Below are 18,923 nucleotides of genomic sequence, written 5' to 3'. Positions count from 1 at the left end.
ACAAAAATACATCTCCATTAAATGTTTCTTTGGAATTCATATACCACATCAAGCAGATAAAAGAACATCAACTTTCAGCTCTAAGGAGGGGAAGCAGCAGCACTTAGAGTCTGTTCCCTGCTCCCCAGCACAGACATCCAGACCTCGCCAGGGAGGTGGGCTTGTCTCAGTGAACAGTTTAAAAGGTCCCCTGGAAGCCTGTCTGAGGGCTAAGTGATCCTAACAGGAAGTCTTCTTTCCTAAAGAGGGGCCTGAACTCTTCCCCCTGGACTGTCCACTTCTAACCCCATCCTGAGGTCCCTGGCTCCCCTAGACTGGATAGGTTGTAAACTGAGCCCAGGTCAGCCCTTTAACCTGTTCCTGTTTCATCTTTCCAGCTGAGGAAGTGACACCCTAATCCACTGGGGAGTCTTTCCAGAAACCTGGGGGTAATTCCACTTTATCCTAATCTGATCTATCAAATCTGTGAAGGTCCTGTCTCCTTCTGAAATTTGCCTTGAATCACTCACTTCCCAGTATTCACCAGCATCTTGGTCTTGGGCTCATCATCTTCTTCCACTTGGATTATTACAGCAGTCTCCGAACTGTTTCCCTACCCCTACCCCCACTCTGCTTGCCTGTTCTCGCCATGCAGTCAGAGTGATCTTGCAAAAACTTAACCTGATCTTATCATTGTCTTGCTCAGAATCCTCCTGTAGCTCTTAGGATAAAGTACAAAATCCTTGGGTGTCCTGGGCCCACGTAATCTGACCCTCCCCAAGCCCTCTAACATCTTGTACCCATGTCCTAACGTCCTCCACTCTCCTGCAGGTTCTAGAAGGCCCTTCCCCTGCAGCCCTCTGCCCATGCCATGCTCTCTGCCTGGGACGGTGTCTTCTGCCCGTCTTACTAGCTCCCAGAGGGTCTTCAGGCTCTTCCTCAGCACAGCCCCCTCTGACATTTGTTGCTCTTGCCAAAAAGGTCACAGCCCCCATCACAGACCCTTGTCACACACTTTATTTCCTTCAGAGCATTTTCCCAACTGTAACTATTCAGATATTTCCCCCCATGAGACTCTAAGTCGTGCATGAGCAGGTCTGTTTGGTTTCTGCCCTGCTCTACCCTCGGGGCCCGCGGAGCAGGAAGCCTGGCCTGTGGCATGTGCTCAGGGCAGGTGCTCAGGTGTCAACGCCGAGTGACCAGCTTTGTGATCAGAGTCAGTTTCATGTCTTGTCCCACATCCCATGGAGAGAGCTGAGACAGGAAGGAAATCGCTTGCCCCGAGTTACACAGCAGCCAGATCTGCTGCCAGAGTCCGTCCCACATGCCTGATGCTGTCTCCTGGGAATAGGGTTTAGATGCCAACTTTCCTTCCTATGGGTTAGGAATAAAGTCCTCCTGGGCCCTGGAAGGCACACCTCGCCGTGGCCTCCCTCCTTGAGGACCAGAGACTCACACAGCGTAGACCAGCATCCTTCCTTCACTCAGTGGTGATGTGGTGGGGCTTCGGGCTGGTCTTGCTCTGTAGCAGCAGTGAAGTTGGGTGACCGTTGCTGGAATAAATGCATAACTTATGTCTTGTTCCCTTGACAGCCATCAGGAGCAGATTCCAGCCACAGATGTGTGTTGTTTTGCCCCTCTTTATTAGTGCTGACATTTAAAAATCGAGGTCATCATGTACAAACTTGAGTTTCTGTGTTCTCCTTGGGGTGGGGGTGGGAGAAAGATGGAGAAAACCAGCCCACAACTGGCTGGAGCTGGGCAGAGACTTCCCCCAGAAACAAGGCGTGGGTTTCTTGTTTGTCCTGGTCTCTGCCCTGCCTGTTCTGTTCATTCATTTTACCTTCCTGGCATTTGCAAGAATGTGAGCTTGCGGCCAGATCACATTTGGTACATGTACCCATATATATGAGTAAAAATTGTGATTGACACTTTGTATAATTACTTTTTCCTCTGTCCCCACTTCCTCCTCCTTCTCCATTTTCTCTTCCACCTCCCTTTTCCTTTCCACGGCCTCTCCTGTTTCACAGGTTCTGGGACTGCTGGTATGGACACTGATCGCTGGAACTGAGTACTTCCGGGTCCCTGCGTTTGGCTGGGTCATGTTTGTAGCTGTGTTTTACTGGGTCCTCACCGTCTTCTTCCTCATCATCTACATAACGATGACCTACACCAGGATCCCCCAGGTGCCCTGGACCACGGTGGTAAGGAAACCATGGGTGTTCTTCCTGTTCACTGCCCATTAGTGAGGATGGAATTTAGTCCTTCTCCAGACAATTCGGGATTGTCTCTGCCAACAAAGCAGAGGGCAAAGTCAGGGAGAACCCAGCACAGGTGTTTTACACCTGAGTGTGAAACAGCATTGTTGGAAGGTCCAGGAATTCCTTTTAGGCAAAGTAGCAAACCGGTCCTCAGAAGACTGAATCAAGAGAAGCTCTGTTCTCTGCTTACACTCTTGTTTTATTAATTCCCTATAAACAGTGTCATCTAGGAACAGGTGTGTCAGGGCATAGCCTCTGCAGATCTTCTGTCCTCTAAACCCCTCCTGGGGCCGTGGCTTTAACCCTTTGTGTACCAGAGTTCTTTGATGTTGAGAGGTGAAGAGTTGGAATGAAAAATGAAAGTCACTGTTAGAACAACTAGGTGACCTCACACTGGGGAGCAGGAGCAGTCAAGAGTGACTGGATTCTTGTCCTGACTCCATGCTGGATGCATGATTACAAAGGGAGACACAGCCTGGGGGTGGGGCAGGGGGAATAGATAAGAAAATGTGTAGATTACAGAACCTATCTTTGTCTGCTTGGGTGCCAAAACAGAATACCCTAGACGGGAAGCTTCAATGACAGAAATTTCTCGCAGTTCTAGAGGCTAGAAGTCTAAGATCAGGTGTCAGTACAGCTGGTTTCCGGTGCAAGCTCTCCTCCTGGCTCGCAGATACCTGCTGATCTTGCTGTGTCCTCACATGGCAGAGAGAGAAAGAGAGGATGTGAGCTCCCTTTCGTGTCTTCTTAGAAGGGTGCTAACCCTCTCAGGGGGACCCCACTCTCATGAGCTCCTCTAACCCTAATTACTTCAAAGGCCCCGTATCCAAATACTATCACGCTGAGGGTTAGGGCTTCAACATATGAATTTGGGGGGACACATTCAGTCCATAATATTCTGCCCCGGGCCTCCCTGGTGGCGCAGTGGTTAAGAATCCACCTGTCAATGCTGGGGACACGGGTTCGAGCCCTGGTCCGGGAAGATCCCACATGCCACGGAGCAACTAAGCCTGTGCACCACAACTACTGAGCCTGCACTCTAGAGCCCACGAGCCACAACTACTGAGCCCACGTGCCGCATCTATTGAAGTCCACGTGCTCTAGAGCCTATGCTCCGCAACAAGAGAAGCCACTGCAATGAGAAGCCTGCACACTGCAATGAAGAGTAGCCCCCACTAGCCTCAACTAGAGAAAGCCTGCGTGCAGCAACGAAGACCCAACACAGTCAAAAATAATAAGTAAATAAAAATGAATAAATTTATTAAAAAATACTAATATTAATAAAAATAATAATATATTTAAAAAAATTCTGCCCCCCCAATCATGACCATCTCACATGCAAATACATTTGTTCCATCTCAACATCCCCCAAACTCATTCCAGCATCAACTAAAGTCTTGATCCAAAGTCTCCTTTAAATACCATCTATGTCAGATATGGGTGGGGCCTGAGGTACAGTTCATCCCGAGGCAAAATTCCTCTCCAGCTTTGAACCTGTGAAACCAGACAAATTGAGTGCTTCCAAAATACAGTGGTGAGACAGGTACAGATAGACATTCCCATTTCAAAAGGGAGAAATAGGAAAGAAGGAAGGGGTGACAGGTCCCCAGCAAGCCCAAAAGTTACAAGGCAAATTCCATCTGATCTTAAGGCTCCAGAACAATCCTTTTTTTGGTTCAGTGCTCTGCCTTCCCGGTGCATTGGGGTAGCAATGTCACCCTGGTGTCTCTGCAGGGTGGCCCTGCCCCTGGGGCACTGGGTAGGGATATCCTGACTCACAGAAATCCCACCCTTTGAAACTGAGGAGGAACCAGCCTGCCCACTGGGCCCGCGATGGGAGTGGCAGCCCTGATGATCTCTGAATCACCTTCGGGTGATTCATTCTTTTCATGAAAGATAAAGCTATTTCGCAGTCAAATAGTTCTATGGTTCTGTCCCATAGAATCCAAGAAGTTCCACAGCCCTCCTTCATTTTGGCCCATCTGCATCCCCTTCAGTTCAAACTGGTAATGTTTCTACTGGTATAATCCCTTACCTATTCCTGGCTTCTGCTAAGATGGTCGATTAGATCTGTGGTTTGTACCTGTAATCTCTTTATCAAAAGGCTGTTCGGCCACACCCTGAGTGTTCTCTTCTGAAAGAGCTTTCTCATTTTTCGCAATATGGCTGGGCTGAGAATTTTTCAAAACCTTCTTTTCTGTTTTGTTTTTTTTGTTTTTTTGGCTGCGCTGTGTGGCATGCGGGATCTTAGTTCCCTGAGCAGGGATCGAACCCTCACCCCTTGCATTGGAAGTGCGGAGTCTTAACCATTGGACTGCCAGGGAAGTCCCGGTTCTGGTTCTTTTTTGCTTAATGATTCCTTCTTCAATTCATCTCTCTCCTTTTGCATTTTCCTCCAAGCTGTCGGGGGAACCAGGCCCCTCCTTCGGCACTTTGCTAAAAAAATTTCCTCAGCTAAATGTTTGGTGTCATTGCTTGAAGTTCTCCCTTCCACAAAACACTAGAACACCTTTCAGACAAGTTCTTTGCCACTTTATAGCAAGGATCACCTTTCCTCCAGTTCCCGATAACATATGTTCCTCATTTCCATCTGAGACCTCACCAGAATCTCCTTAAGCATCCATATTTCTAGCATGTGCCTCAGAACTCTCCAGCCGCTCTTTATTAGCCAGTGCCAAAGCCACTTCCATATTTTTAGCTATTTTGTGACAGTTCTGAAGGGACTCAAAGTCTTGGTCTCCTGACTGCTGGTCGGGGTTCTTATTTTGCTGACCTCTGGCCTAGAGCATCTATTAGTCTGTCTCTCCTCCAAGCTTAAGCCTCCTTCATTGATTTATTACATTAAGAACTTAAAATATTGCCTTTAATGTTACTTTTTTTTTTCTTCTTCTTCTTTAACACTGCTCCCTTCTGAAACTCCCTGGTTTGAAAATGCTCTGATTTGCATTTTCAGAATTTATCATCGTGAGGTGTGTCTGCATTTTATAGCTAAGGAAACTGAGGTTTGGAGCCTCCTGACTCTGCATGGGTTCATGCACAATTGGGCCCATGTCTCTCGACTTCCATCCAGCAGTTTTTTCTGATGTCATCCTGCTCTGGGAGCTCCTCTGCCTGAGTAGTGATTAGAACCCTGGCCAGCAGTCAGGACACCCCTCCATGTTGGGGTTCCACACTCACACGTGTGAAGAGACCAGAAAGCCATGCAAGTGAGCGTAAACCCTGTTGAATCCTTGCCACCCAGGTGCACTGACTTAAACAACCGCAGGGTATTCTTCACAGAGAAGTAAGCTGGAAATGTGCTCCCAGGATCGCTAGATCTTCTGTTGTTGTTTTTTATTTCCCCTTCCTAAGAGAATCCAGAAATCTGGGTTTCTGTGTAAACTCCCCCAGTTTTAAGATGTTTACAGCCAAATTTTGAAAATTTTACTCGCTGCTGGCAGATGCTAAACGTCAGACGCGTCTGCCTTCTGGTTGGGATATTTTATTTGCTGCTCCAACTGAGGAGCCCCTTTGCAACCCCTCAAAGCGTTGGTAAGCGAGGAAGCAGCGTGCACCGAGTACCCCCAAGGCGCCGAGGAGCTGCCTTCTCATCGCCCTTGTCCCCTGCCCCCCTCACGAGTCCAGGTGGGCCCCTTGCCACAGCCGGGGTGCGCCTCTGGCCGCTTCTGAGGTCCGGGTGTGCCCAGACCTTCCCAGGCTCCCTAAACACTCTGCGCCTCTGTCTCCCAGGGTCTGTGCTTTAATGGCAGTGCCTTCGTCTTATACCTCTCTGCCGCTATTGTGGATGCGTCTTCTGTCTCCCCGGAGAGGGACAGTCACAACTTCAACAGCTGGGCAGCCTCGTCGGTGAGTGAGCACTTCATCCCCACGGTCCCCTCCTCCCTCCCCAAGGCCGGCTGAGGATCTGGGCCAGGAGGACAAAGTTAACCTCCAGGGAAAAGCATCACCTGCGGGAGGGACACCTTGGCAATGAACTTCCTGGTTTGAGCATCATGGGGCCTCCCGTTGGCCTGGAGCACAAAGAGGCTGAAAGAGTCCGCTCGAGTGAAAGCCAAATGCTAGAACAAAATAAGTGTTTGAGGGAGAAAAAAACATTTGAGGGATTCTAAGAATAATTCTGCCTACAGTGTCCGTGGGAGAGAGAGGCAGAAGATGAGCACACTAGGATTCTGTGTGTTGAAGTAGAAATGTTTGTTTATGCTCTCAGGATGCCTGGGAAGATAGACACCAGCAGAGGTTCCTTCCAGGGACTGTGATGGGCCATGAGGAGTGTGGGATGAGGGGCTTCTACTTTTTAATTTATGTGCTTCTGTACTGTTTGCATTTTTAAACCGTAAGTGTGTATTTTTCAAATTTAAAAAACTAATTTTAAAAGTTTCTCTGAGATGGGCCTTAGAACATTCCATCCGCCGTAGAAGTGATGGGGGCGGGAGGCGGGCAGTTAGACAGGAAGACCAACAGTATGATGTTAAAGCTGGTGGGTGATCCATGGGTGTTCATCGTATTCTTGACCTGTATTCCAAAATCTCTATTGAAGGGTAAAGAGCGTGGGTCCACGTGAGATGAAAAGTCACAGGGCTCAAGTTAGCACACAGCACGAGTAGTCAGCTGGGCAGATGCAAACTAGTATGTATAGGATGGATAAACAACAAGGTCCTACTGTATAGCACTGGGAACTATATTCAGTATCCTGCAATAAACCATCATGGAAAAGAACATGAAAAGGAACGTACATATATGTATAACTGAGTCACTTTGCTATACAGCAGAAATTAGCACAACATTGTAAATCAACTGGACGTCAATAAAATTTTTTTAAAAATGAAGAATCAGGTGGAACTGGGCTGTGGTTGCCCCAGGAGAGGGCCCGGCGTTTTCCCGGCTCTGCACTCACACCCCCTGGGGGCCCCTGGCTTCCTTCCGCCCACTCAGCTTGTTTGTGTAAACTGAGCCTGTGACAGTCTGAGGTTAAGCCTCGGTCTGAAATCACCGATACTAAATTAGAAATACACGGGCTTTTCTCAGATGCACACCACCATATTCACCCCCACGTGAACACCCTGGGCTTATTGGAGTAAGACTACAGGCTTTCCAGATAGGTTCCCAAAGAGAAAAACAGCCTAGCCTGAAATTGTTTCAGAAGGAAGGTAATTGAACCAATAAAGCAGTTTTAGATGAGAAAGCTTGGAGTCAAGGGATGCCATAAGTGCATTATTCAGTAGAGGTGAAATGATAACTTGTGCTAATTAGAATGTGCCCTAAACCCCCTCTCTATTATGCTTTGTTTTCTCCAGTTCTTCGCCTTCCTGGTCACCATCTGCTACGCTGGAAACACGTATTTCAGTTTTATAGCTTGGAGATCCAGGACCATACAGTGATTCGCCATTTTGAGAATTAAAAGGGGGAAAAAAAGGAAGAATCTCACTGTAAAAACAGCTGTAGGTATAATGTATATTTCCAGAGAATTGTATTTAACTAATGTTTTTATATACTTAGTTAAATTTGCTCACAGTGGTTTGTTATAATTAAACTGGATACTTACTTGCGAAGTGCTGTAGCTTATAATGAATCTTAAATATCTTGTTGATGTCTTCATAGACCTTATTTTCTTAGGCAGTGTATTAGAAATAGATAAATTGTTAATATTAAGAATGCATCAAGTTTGTAAACCTAACTTTTAAAAATGCCAGATTCTTTTTTCATTAAATGTTTCACAATCCAGGGTAATGTGGCATCTGACTCAAAAAAAGGAGACCTATTGCTGAAGCCTGAGGCCGGGGGCTGGGGGGAATTCTTCATCCTCATGGGGTTGCCTAGGGTGATATTGCCAGGAGACACTGTCCACAGCCCCCAGGCCAGCGTGGTCGGAGAGACCCATCTCCTCAAGTCTGGGGATCGCCGGCGGCATGAGTCTCACATGCCAACTGGTTGGCACAGAAAGCATCTAATGAGACACTAGCCTTAGAACTTAGTAATGAGCTCACCTTAAGTGGTGCTCTGAGCACAGTGGCTGATGTGCTGGTGGTATTTTTTTCTAATACAGATTAAAATAAGCTCATAACCATTAAAAGGATAAATACTTGCATGTACCTTAAAAACCATCTTGCTGACCACAGAGACACAGGTACCATATTTGGTGGAACATATCGGACCAAAAGGCTCCAAATCTTCAAGCCCTAATATTTTGTAACATTGTTATTAGATATTATGAGACAGTGGGAAGAACCCCGTTCCGGAGGCAGATGTGCACTTAGAGGAAGTGTTTTTAGGCAAGGTGGTTCTTGCTGGAATGGCAGTGTATCTTGGGTGATTTTTCAAACTGCAAAACAAAAAACCACAGAAACGTTAGTATAGTTGATGGTAGGGAGAGGGTTTGGCCGTGCGCTCTGTGGGCATGGCCCCGTGGCCTCCTCTCTTCTGCTCGTGTGGCAGTGCTGTTTTCTTTCTGTTGTGTGTTGTTTGCGTTGGTTTTCCTGTTCATCTAATTCCTTAGCCAAGCTCTGTTTCCCCCTATAAAGGAGAGTTGGGATTTCTTCAGTGTCTAATGACACCCACCCCAGACCTTTGAAAGGAACAATGAAGAATGTTCTTGGGTTGTGTGTCCAAAAAGGTAGGGGGGAGGGGACACCAAGAGGGAGAGGTGGGGTGGAGGGTGGGAGTGAGTGGGCGTGGGGAACACGAGAGGCCTCTTTGGGTCCCGCATGTAGCCATGAAGCTTCAGCTTCAGTGACGCAGACCTGCAGGTGACCGGGGCTGCGATCTTTCTGGAGCTGCGTTCCCAGTCATCACCCGGACAGCCTCTGACTCGCTGATTTTGCAAGAAGAGCTGAAATAACTAGTCAGGGTTTGTGTGTGCTGCCTCTCTGTCCATCTCTCCCTCTCACACTCCCAGAAGCATGTTCACCTTGCATGTACCTGGTGGATTTTTTTTTTAATTGAAATATAGTTGATTTACAATGTTGTGTTAGTTTCAGGTGTACAGCAAAGTGATTTAGTTATATATATATATATATACACACATATATTCTTTTTTACATTCTCTTTCATTACCTGGTAGAGTTTTAAAGTACTTTATATTGCAATCAAGTCTCCATAAGAGGCAGAAAAACTGTAACCTAAGAGGTCTCTGTTTCTGGAAACAGTCATAAAGAAAGAAGCCTGCTTTTATGTTTGTGTGTGTGTGTGTGTGTGTGTGTGTGTGTGAGAGAGTGTGATTTCTATAATCATGGACACATATATAGGAAGTAACTTCCGGAGTAAAAGGTTTCATAAGCCACTTTGAAATGTCTTCCAAATAAACCACAACCAGCTGTAGGCCTTTCCTGAACCCGTAGCGCCAAAGAGATCTATTTCAGGAGATCCGTGATTCATTTGCGTCCATGCGGAGGGGACTTGCTGTCATGTCTTTATATGTGGCTTTTCAAGAGCATGACCCTTTGTGTTGCCTTAAAAGTTTACCCCAAAAAACCACCAAAAAACATTTATTTTTGGCTGAAAGGAAATCATTTCTTCTTTTGAATACTGAGAGACTTTGTTCATGAATAATTTTTAAGTGTGGGTTTTTAGACAACAAAATGATTATCTGTTATTCAGCTAAAGCTATAAGTTTTGAACTGGGTTTAATTTTTCTCTTGAGAAAGAAGGAAAAAGCAAAGCCACATGCAACACAGCCAGCATAACAAGAAGAATAGTTTTCTGGGGTTGAAAAATGTTATTACAGGGATAGTATAGAGTGTGCTTACACTCTGCTGTCTGTGCTCACTGTCTGCATTCACCTCTCAGCCCTTCCAGAACCATCACGTTCTCTTTGATAGAGCCGGGTGGGTTTTAATTTGATGTATTTCCACACTCATGGCAAATCAATGAAATGCTTTAGGCATTTAATCTCTCTCCATTGCTATTTCCAACTCATAGCCCCAAAAGGTAAATATTTAGCCAATATTTTAAAACTGTAAGAAAATCTAGAGACAAGAATGTTCAGTGTCAGTTGCTTTTGTACATTTTTAAATTGCTCCCTTCATAGGAAAATCCCTTCAGGGTATCAGCACACAAAAGATTTTAAATACATAAAATATCTCTGCTTAGAGGACAGACATTTAAAAACACTAACTGAAGATGCAGCCCTGGGTAGAGTATCAATTTAAAAGTCTGTATTTCTGTTCCCTAGACAATTATTAAATTGAAAAGAGAGATTTTTCACAGAAAAAAAACAATCCAGGGATACAGGCAGACCTCGTTTTATTGCGCTTCACCTTACTGCACTTCACAGATACTGTGTTTTATACAAATTGAGGGTTTGTGGCAACCCTATGTGGAGCAAGTCTATTGGTGCCGTTTTTCCAGCAGCATTTTCTCGTGTCATGCCTCTGTGTCACATTTTGGTAATTCTCCCAATATTTCAAACTTTCTCATGTTTCTTATGGTGATCTGTGATCAGTGATCTTTGATGTTACTATTGTTCATTGTTTGGGGGCACCACAAGCCATGCCCATACAAGATGACAAACTTAATCAGTAAATGTGTGTGTTCTGACTGCTCCACCAACCAGCTATTCCCCGTCTCTCTCCCTCTCCTCAGGCCTCCCTATTCCCTGAGACACAACAATATTGAAATTAGGCCAGTTAACCCTACAGTGACCTCTGAGTGTTCAAGTGAAAGGAAGACTCACATGTCTCTCAGTTTAAATCAAAAGCTAGAAATGATTAAACTTAGTGAGGAAAGCATGTCAAAAGCCCAGACAGGCTGAAAGCTCAGCCTCTTGTGCCAAACAGCCAAGCTGTGAATGCAAAGGAAAAGTTCTTGGAGGAAATTAAAAGTGCTCCTTCAGCGAATACATGAATGATAAGAAAGCAAAACAGACTCACTGCTGATATGTAGAAAGTTTTAGGGGTCTGGATAAAAAGAAGATCAGACCAGCCTCAACATTCCCTTAAGCCAAAAAAAAAACAAAAAAAAACAAAAAACCTAACCTAGAGCCAGGTCCTAAATCTCCTCAATTCTGTGATGGCTAAGGGAGATGAGGAAGGTGCAGAAGAGAAGTTTAAAGCTAGCAGAGGTTGGTTCATGAGGTTTAAAGAAAAAAGCCGTCTCCTTAACATAAAAGTGCAAGGTGAAGCAGCAAGTGCTGATGTAGAAGCTGCAGCAAGTTGTGCAGAAGATCAGATAATTCATGAAGGTGGCTACACTAAACAATAGATTTTCAGTGTAGACAGAACAGGCTTCTACTGGAAGAAGACCATCTGGGACTTTCATAGCTAGAGAGGAGGAGTCAGTGCCTGGCTTCAAAGCTTCAAGGGACAGGCTGACTCTGTTGTTAGGGGCTAATGCAGCTGGTGATTTTAAGTTGAATCTAGTGCTCATTTACCATTCTGAAAATCCTAGGGACCTTAAGGGTTAGGCTAAGTCCACCCTGCCTGTGCTCTGTAAGTGGAACAACAAAGCCTGGTTGACAGCACATCTGTTGACAACATGGTTTACTGACTATTTTAAGCCCACTGTGAGACCTACTGCCCAGAAGAAGATTCCTTTCCAAATATTACTGCTCATTGACAAGGCACCAGATCACCCAAGAGCACTGATGGAGATGTACAATGTGATAATGTTGTTGTCATGCCTGCTAACACGACATCCATTCTGCAGCCCATAGATAAAGGAGCCATTTCAGCTTATTATTTAAGAAATAACATTTTTCATAGACTCTGACTGCCATAGGTAGTGATTACTCTGACGGATCTGGGCAAAGTCAATTGAAAATCTTCTGGAAAGGATTGACTGTTTTAGATACCATTAAGAACATTCTTGATTTATGAGAAGAGGTAAAGAATATCAACACTGACACGAGTTTGGAAGAAGTTGATTCCAGCCCTCAGACTTCAGTGGAGGAAGTCAGTGCAGATGTGGTGGAAATAGCAAGAGAACTAGAATTAAATGTGGAGCCTGAAGATGGGACTGAATTGCTGCATCTCCTGATAAAACTTGAACAGAAGAGAGTTTGCTTCTTATGGATGAGCAAAGACAGTGGTTTCTTGAGATGGAGTCTGCTCCTGGTGAAGATGCTGTGAAGATTGTTGAAATGACAACCGAGGGTTCAGACTGTTCCATAAACTTAGTTGATAAAACCGTGGCAGGGTTTGAGAGGATTGACTCCAGTTTGGAAAGAAGATCTATGGGTCAGATGCTATCAAACGGCACTGCAGGCTGCAGAGAAGTCATTTGTGAAAGGTAGAGTCAATTGATGAAGCAGACTTCACTGTTGTCCTATTTTAAGAAACTGCCACAGACGCCCTGACCTTCAGCCACCGCCCTGATCAGCAGCCATCAACATCCAGGCAAGACCCTCCACCAGCAAAAAGATTAGGACTCCTGAAGGCTCAGGTGATGGTTAGCATTTTTTAGCAGTAAAAATTTTTTTTTTAATATTTCTTTTTTTTTTTAATTTTTTATTTATTTATTTTTGGCTGTGTTGGGTCTTCGTTTCTGTGCGAGGGCTTTCTCTAGTTGCGGAGAGCGGGGGCCACTCTTCATTGCAGTGCGCGGGCCTCTCACTGTCGCGGCCTCTCTTGTTGCGGCGCACGGGCTCCAGACGCGCAGGCTCAGTAGCTGTGGCTCACGGGTCCAGCTGCTCCGCGGCATGTGGGATCTTCCCAGACCAGGGCTCGAACCCGTGTACCCTGCATTGGCAGGCGGACTCTCAACCGCTGCACCACCAGGGAAGCCCAACAGTAAAATATTTTTAAATCAAGTATGTACATTGTTTTTTAGACATAATGCTACTGCACACTTCATAGACTACAGTATAGTGTAAACAGAACTTTTCTATGCACCGGGAAACCAAAAACTTTTTGTGACTCGCATTATCGTGGTGGTCTGGGACCAGACCCGCCATATTTCCGAGGAAAGCCCATAGAAGCCTGGGGCAGACGTGTGCACACTTAACACTGAAAAAGGGCAACCTGAGAAGTATTTCCTAACTTGGCCTTACATAAATGTTCTGGCTACGTTCTTGCTGCCAGTTGTAAGCAGACAGCTGTAAAGGAAGGTGAGGTAACTGTTCCAGTGCTGATGACCTAGCATAATGGGGAAGATTAGAGTATGTGTTGTTACAAGTAAACTTAGTAAACTTAGGTGTTCGGTGTCTAAGAGGATCAGTTTTGGGGGAAAGTGCTTGGCAACCTAGAGGTGATGATTTTTCAGAAACTTAGGAAGGTGAGTGGCAAGAAAGTTGAAGAGACATTCCATTTGGAAGGTGTGTTTTGAGAAAACTTGTGTGTCAATGGCAGACTTTTTTCTAGAATATTCGGAATAACTCATCCAGGATGTAGCCGACCTTGTTGCTGCCTCAGCATCCCTTCTCCCCGCCTCTTGTTATCTGACTACCCTAGTTTTTATTGCACATCCATACCACCCACTTACACCCCAGCAACTTCGGGGAAAGCCAGCTCCACTGTGCTCTAGGAATGGCCTAAGCCAGTCCCACCTCAGCCACAGCGACTGGTTCAGGCAGGGGCACGTGACCAGGCTTGCTGGGGAGTTCTGAGAAAGGAGTTCTGAGGAAATGCGTAGGCAGGAAGTTGTTGGCAAATACCTTGCGACCACAAGGAGAAGCCAGTCGCGGGATGAAGGTGACTGGAAGAGAGATGGAGGGGGAAAGAAACTTATTTGTAATGACATCATTGAGCTTCCAGCTCCTCCAGCCTAGTGGATAGAGAACATCTGTACTGTGAGGAAAGGAACCAGGTGAAAACTACATAGGCTGTAGGGATGAAGTGGTACATTTCCAGAAATCTATTTCACTGTACATATGAAGAGCCTTAAAAATTATCCATTCCCTGAACTTGGGGATGTTTCTCTTAGGAGTCTAAGATTCATGCACAAAGATGCGAATCCTGGTCTTATGTATAATAGGGGGGAAAAAGAACTAAATTAGCCTAAAACCGTAACAGGAGGAGAATGATTCAATAATTAATTAAATTCATTGAATGAGACTTTAGAAATGAATGCACTACAACCCAAGTTTATTCAGAGTCAGAATTGGTTAGCACCATCATTAATGATTTAACTTTGTATTTTTAACACATTTTTCAAGCTGTGCTTGAACTGTGGTTGCTAGATTGGTTATTAAAATGAAGATCAGTTGTTAAAGTGCTGTCTTCCTAAAAATATATAATGGAGAAAACACACACAGAAAATCTACACACACAGAAAATCAATGCTGCCACTAAAAACCCTTTGTGAGTAATTTTTAACAGGAAATGTTTGTGGTATAACTTGGTGTTTACAAAAGGCAGAGCAAACCAAACTGTAAAGGGTGGTGGGATCATGGGGTGATTTCAGTTTTCTTTGTTTTTTCTGAATTTCCCCCAGTTTTCTACAATGAGCAGGAAATACCTTCATCATCAGGAAATAAATATTTTTAAATAAAAGACGAGAGAAGGCAGCGGTTTCAGCAGGTCAAAAAGAAAAAAAGGATCCTTATTATTTGTGGAAAAATTAACATCTTCAAGTTCTCTTATAAAGGTGGGCAGGTGGCCAGAGCAATTGCATAAAAACTATTCAGGGGACTATGCCCATTCCTTGGTCTCCTTTTGAAGGGAAGTGTAGTCATCTCTGGTCATCATTTATTTCATTTATGAAAGATTTCATGGATAAAGAAGGAAAAAGAGCCTCCTCTCCTCTCCTCCCTCTCCCCTTCCTTCCCTCCCATCCTGATAACTTCGTAGGAATACTGATGCTGATAGAAAACGTTAGCACAAAAAGCTAATTATTCCTTACATTTGTATGTTGCTTTGTTACCTTTCTTAACATTTTCAGATTCATTTCTGTTTGAACCTCAAAAATGAGCGCTATCAGCCCATTTCACAAATAGGAACACTGAGGTCCAGATAACTTCACTTGTGGGCAGACCAGCAACCAAAGTCCCATCTCCTCATTCCAAAGGTCAAGCAAATAAAACCAGGACCCTTATGCAGACTGTCCCACTGCTAAAGGAGTTAGGGGTCCTCCATTGCCCCACTCTTGCAAATGTACAGCCGCAAAGCATAGCAAGTCACAGCCAGTGGAGAGCATTCACAAAGCAGATGGTCTACAGGGAGCCTACCTACAGTCTACTTGAGAAGTCATGGCAACACACAGGAAATTATCAGAAAATGAGAGAAAATTGTCCAAGGCCAGCTTCACTGCTGACCCATCCAATGTCACCATGCTCTCATCAACCACTGCCAGACATCAGTCTGCAACGTGACATCCACCGTAGGGTGGGCTTTCCAGAGACACATTGGGCGGGGGTGGGGGTAATTCGGGGACCACCTGTGTGAGTCAGCGCCAAATTCTCAAGTGTAGGCAGGAACCAAGTACAAACATCCTGAGCCGGGCAGCAAGCGTTAGCAATGTTTCATGTCCCTCAGTTGTTTACAGACGTTTCTTGGGGGTATCGGAGGGACATGGTACAAGGCATGTAAGCTGGTCAAGGTTTATGAACAAAAGGGCAGATCTGAACCAAGGGCAGCCCAGAGGTCTTTGCTTTGTTGTTTGCTTGCTTGTTTTTGCTAGGTCCTGGCTCAGAATGCTGTTTGCCCGTCTGCCAGTGCCCCAACCTGCCAGACACAGCCGTCCTCCATCCCAGCCTATTTCAGGGTCCACTAACGTGTACCGAATGCCTGAACACGTGTAATCTCATTCACTCCTCACAGCAGCCCTGTGAGTAAGCAGCGCCGCCCCCTGCTTTGCAGATCTGGAGATTCCTGCTCCGAGGCACCTGGATTCCCAGCCAGGTCTTCTAACTCTGAATCCAGTGCTCTTTCCATGCTACCCTTTTCTTGAATCTCCAGATAGGTTTCCCCCCATTTTCAAGTAGAAGATTATTCCTTATGCACAACAAATAATGCAGAGTGAGCATTCATGTTCAGACTTAGTTTTAATTTAATAGACCAGTGAAATTGATGTGACCTGTTAGTCACATCTGATAGTAACGATTATCCTTGGGCTTCATGGCAATTAAGCATAAATAAATGGTTCTTCCACTATCAAATTGAAAAGTAATAAAGATGCACCGTTGTGTTCCAGGCATTGTGATTGGTGCCATGGATGTCAGGATAAAGGCCCAGAAGAGCCTGCACACTGCTGAGGACTTGCTATGTGCCAGGCACTTTGCTGAGGACTTTCCAGGCCTTAATTTATCTAATCCTCATAGGAGTCATGGCAGGTGGTATTTTCCAAAGATGACCTGACAGTATCACCATGCAACTTCCTATCAAATGATGGGAGCCCACCAAGGTCACCTTACCCTTACTGGGAAGTGGTGGGAAGTCAGGGAAGGCTTCCTGGAGGAGGAGGGGCCATCTCATCCACACACTGAAGGATAAAGAGCTGTTAACCAGCCGTCGGTGGAGAAAAGAGTTCAGACAAACACTCAGAGGCATGATATAGCAGAGAGCGTGACGTTCATTCAGGCTTGAGCATGGGGTCCAAAGGAGTGGAAGTTGCTAGATGTGGCTGGCGAGGTGGCAAGACAAGATGGCAAAGGTGGGTGGGCCCCCTCTTTTGAGTGCACCCAGCCCTGCACCCACCAAAGCCCTTCCTCCCCAGGGGGCAGCCCTTCCCACCAAGAAGTCATCACCCCGTGTAGACACCTCTATGTACTTGGCTGCAGGTCTGGTCTGTGGAGCCTCTTCTTGCACTCCCGACCAGCACGCAGCTCTTGTGCTGCCAAGCCTCTCGCTCGGGCTTTTAAGTGATCATGATAAAGTGATTAACACAGAGTGGCCACCACCAGTGATTATTTCCGATCTAAGCTGGGTGGCACGTGGGCCAACGGCAGTCCGAGAAACCCAGCCAAGGCTCAGCTCCAGTGGATTCTGGAAACGCCAGTGGTTCTCAAACTCCGGCATGCATCTGAATCACGTGGGAGGTGGAGGGCCGACCTTGCCAAAACACAGATTGCTGAGCCTCACCCCCAGAGGTTCTGATTCAGCAGGTCTGGGGCGGATGGGGGGGGTGGGGCTAAGAATTTGCATTTCTCACCAGTTCCGGGGTGATGCTGGTGCTGCTGGTCTGGGGACCATACATTGAAAATCACTGATTTAAAAGATTGCTGGAGAATTGGATGAAGGCCACTGGAAGGAGGGGAAATTATCCACTGCTGGGTTTTTCTGCTTCCCTGAAGCCTTCACTTCAACAAAGACCCCCTGTCATCTCCATGATGGGGTCCGAAGCCTTGGAAAAGTACAAAAGTGATTATGTAAATCTGTATGGAAAACGACATGCATCTGGAGCTGTCACAGAGCGACTGAACGGCTATCACATTATCACAGCAGCCCCGAGATGCAGTTATCTTTGTTTTATAGAGAACGAAATGGAAGGCACTGTGACTGTTATCTAAACAGAAAACAGATATTAGAGGCAATTTTTTTTGGTCATGAAGACTTTCAAATGTACACACAAGTAGAGAACATGGTATTACGATTCCTGAAATGCCTCAACTTTGGCAATGATGGTGCTCAACTTGAGTGGTCATCAGAATCATCTGGGAGACTTGTCAAAACAGATTGCATGAGTATCTCGACATTTTAGAATTATCAGGACTTTGCCACATTGACAGTCTTCTGATGACAGGACAGCACTGGCATCCAATGATGTCATGAGGTAGATTTTTTGTGTTATTTCAAAACATTTGGAGATATATCAAGTGTGGCCACAGGGACACTCTGCTCAGAGAGGACACTGATAACATTTCATTTCTGTAGTCCTGCTTGCTCATTTTAAAAGTAACCCGGGGGCTTCCCTGGTGGCGCAGTGGTTGAGAATCTGCCTGCCAATGCAGGGGACACGGGTTCGAGCCCTGGTCTGGGAAGATCCCACATGCCGCGGAGCGACTAGGCCCGTGAGCTACAATTACTGAGCCTGCGCGTCTGGAGCCTGAGCTCCGCAACAGGAGAGGCCGCGATAGTGAGAGGCCCGCGCACCACGATGAAGAGTGGCCCCCGCTTGCCGCAACTAGAGAAAGCCCTTGCACAGAAACGAAGACCCAACACAGCCATAAATAAATAAATAATTAAAAAATAAAAAATAAAATAAAAGTAACCCGGAAAGAGTGCAATGTAGCATCTCTAACTGTTTGACAGCTTCTACTAGAAGTAAACCTATGTTCACCTTGTGACCCAGCAAACCCACTCATTAAGTATTTTCCCGGGAGAAATGAGAGCTTCTGTCCACCAAAAAATCTCACCAGAATGTTCACCACAGCTTTATTGGGATTAATCTCGATGCATCTTGTTGAGTGAAAGAAGCCAGACACAAATGAGAATATTCTGTATTATTTCAAGTACATCAAGTCTGAGAAGAGGCAGAACGAATCTATAGTGACAGAAAGAGGGAAGGAGCACGAGGGAACTTTTTGGGGGGTATCGGCCCGGTATTTGTTGCTGTGGGCGGTGGTTACACAGGTGTACATACACATACAGAACAATTAACGGAGCTGAACACGAAAGGTTTGGACATTTCAGTGTATGTGAGTTATACTTCAATCAAGTACCCTTAGCACATATCCGCAGCCGCACCCACACCAGATCCCAGGAGGCTGAGACCCAGCTGTGCCCGGGCCTCGCCCATCTCGGAAAGGCCACGGCCCAGTGCGTCCGTTTCCCCCTCCCTCCAGCCCAACTTTCGCGCCTCCCCGAGGGCGGGGGC

General features: G+C 45.8%; 1 protein-coding gene across 2 annotated transcripts in view; it reads left to right on the top strand.

Annotated features, from left to right (window-relative positions):
- Positions 1 to 7,641, top strand: part of CMTM8 (CKLF like MARVEL transmembrane domain containing 8) — an 88,681-nt gene extending 81,040 nt beyond the window's left edge. The window contains exons 2-5 of one of the 2 annotated variants that reach the window (XM_007191531.2): positions 2,010 to 2,183; positions 5,970 to 6,086; positions 6,448 to 6,573; positions 7,535 to 7,641. In XM_007191531.2, coding sequence (XP_007191593.1) covers positions 2,010 to 2,183; positions 5,970 to 6,086; positions 6,448 to 6,570 — 414 coding nt within the window. In that variant the 3' untranslated portion in view covers positions 6,571 to 6,573; positions 7,535 to 7,641. The remainder of the gene's footprint in view (positions 1 to 2,009; positions 2,184 to 5,969; positions 6,087 to 6,447; positions 6,574 to 7,534) is intronic. The other variant, XM_007191532.2, reaches the window with a different exon arrangement.
- The last annotated feature ends 11,282 nt before the right edge of the window (positions 7,642 to 18,923 follow it).

This window comes from Balaenoptera acutorostrata, chromosome 10 (genome assembly GCF_949987535.1).
Source record: "Balaenoptera acutorostrata chromosome 10, mBalAcu1.1, whole genome shotgun sequence".
NCBI classification, from domain to species: Eukaryota; Metazoa; Chordata; class Mammalia; order Artiodactyla; family Balaenopteridae; genus Balaenoptera; species Balaenoptera acutorostrata.
The sequence above is the reverse complement of the archived record's forward strand: the minus strand, read 5'-3'. Positions and strand labels throughout refer to the sequence as shown.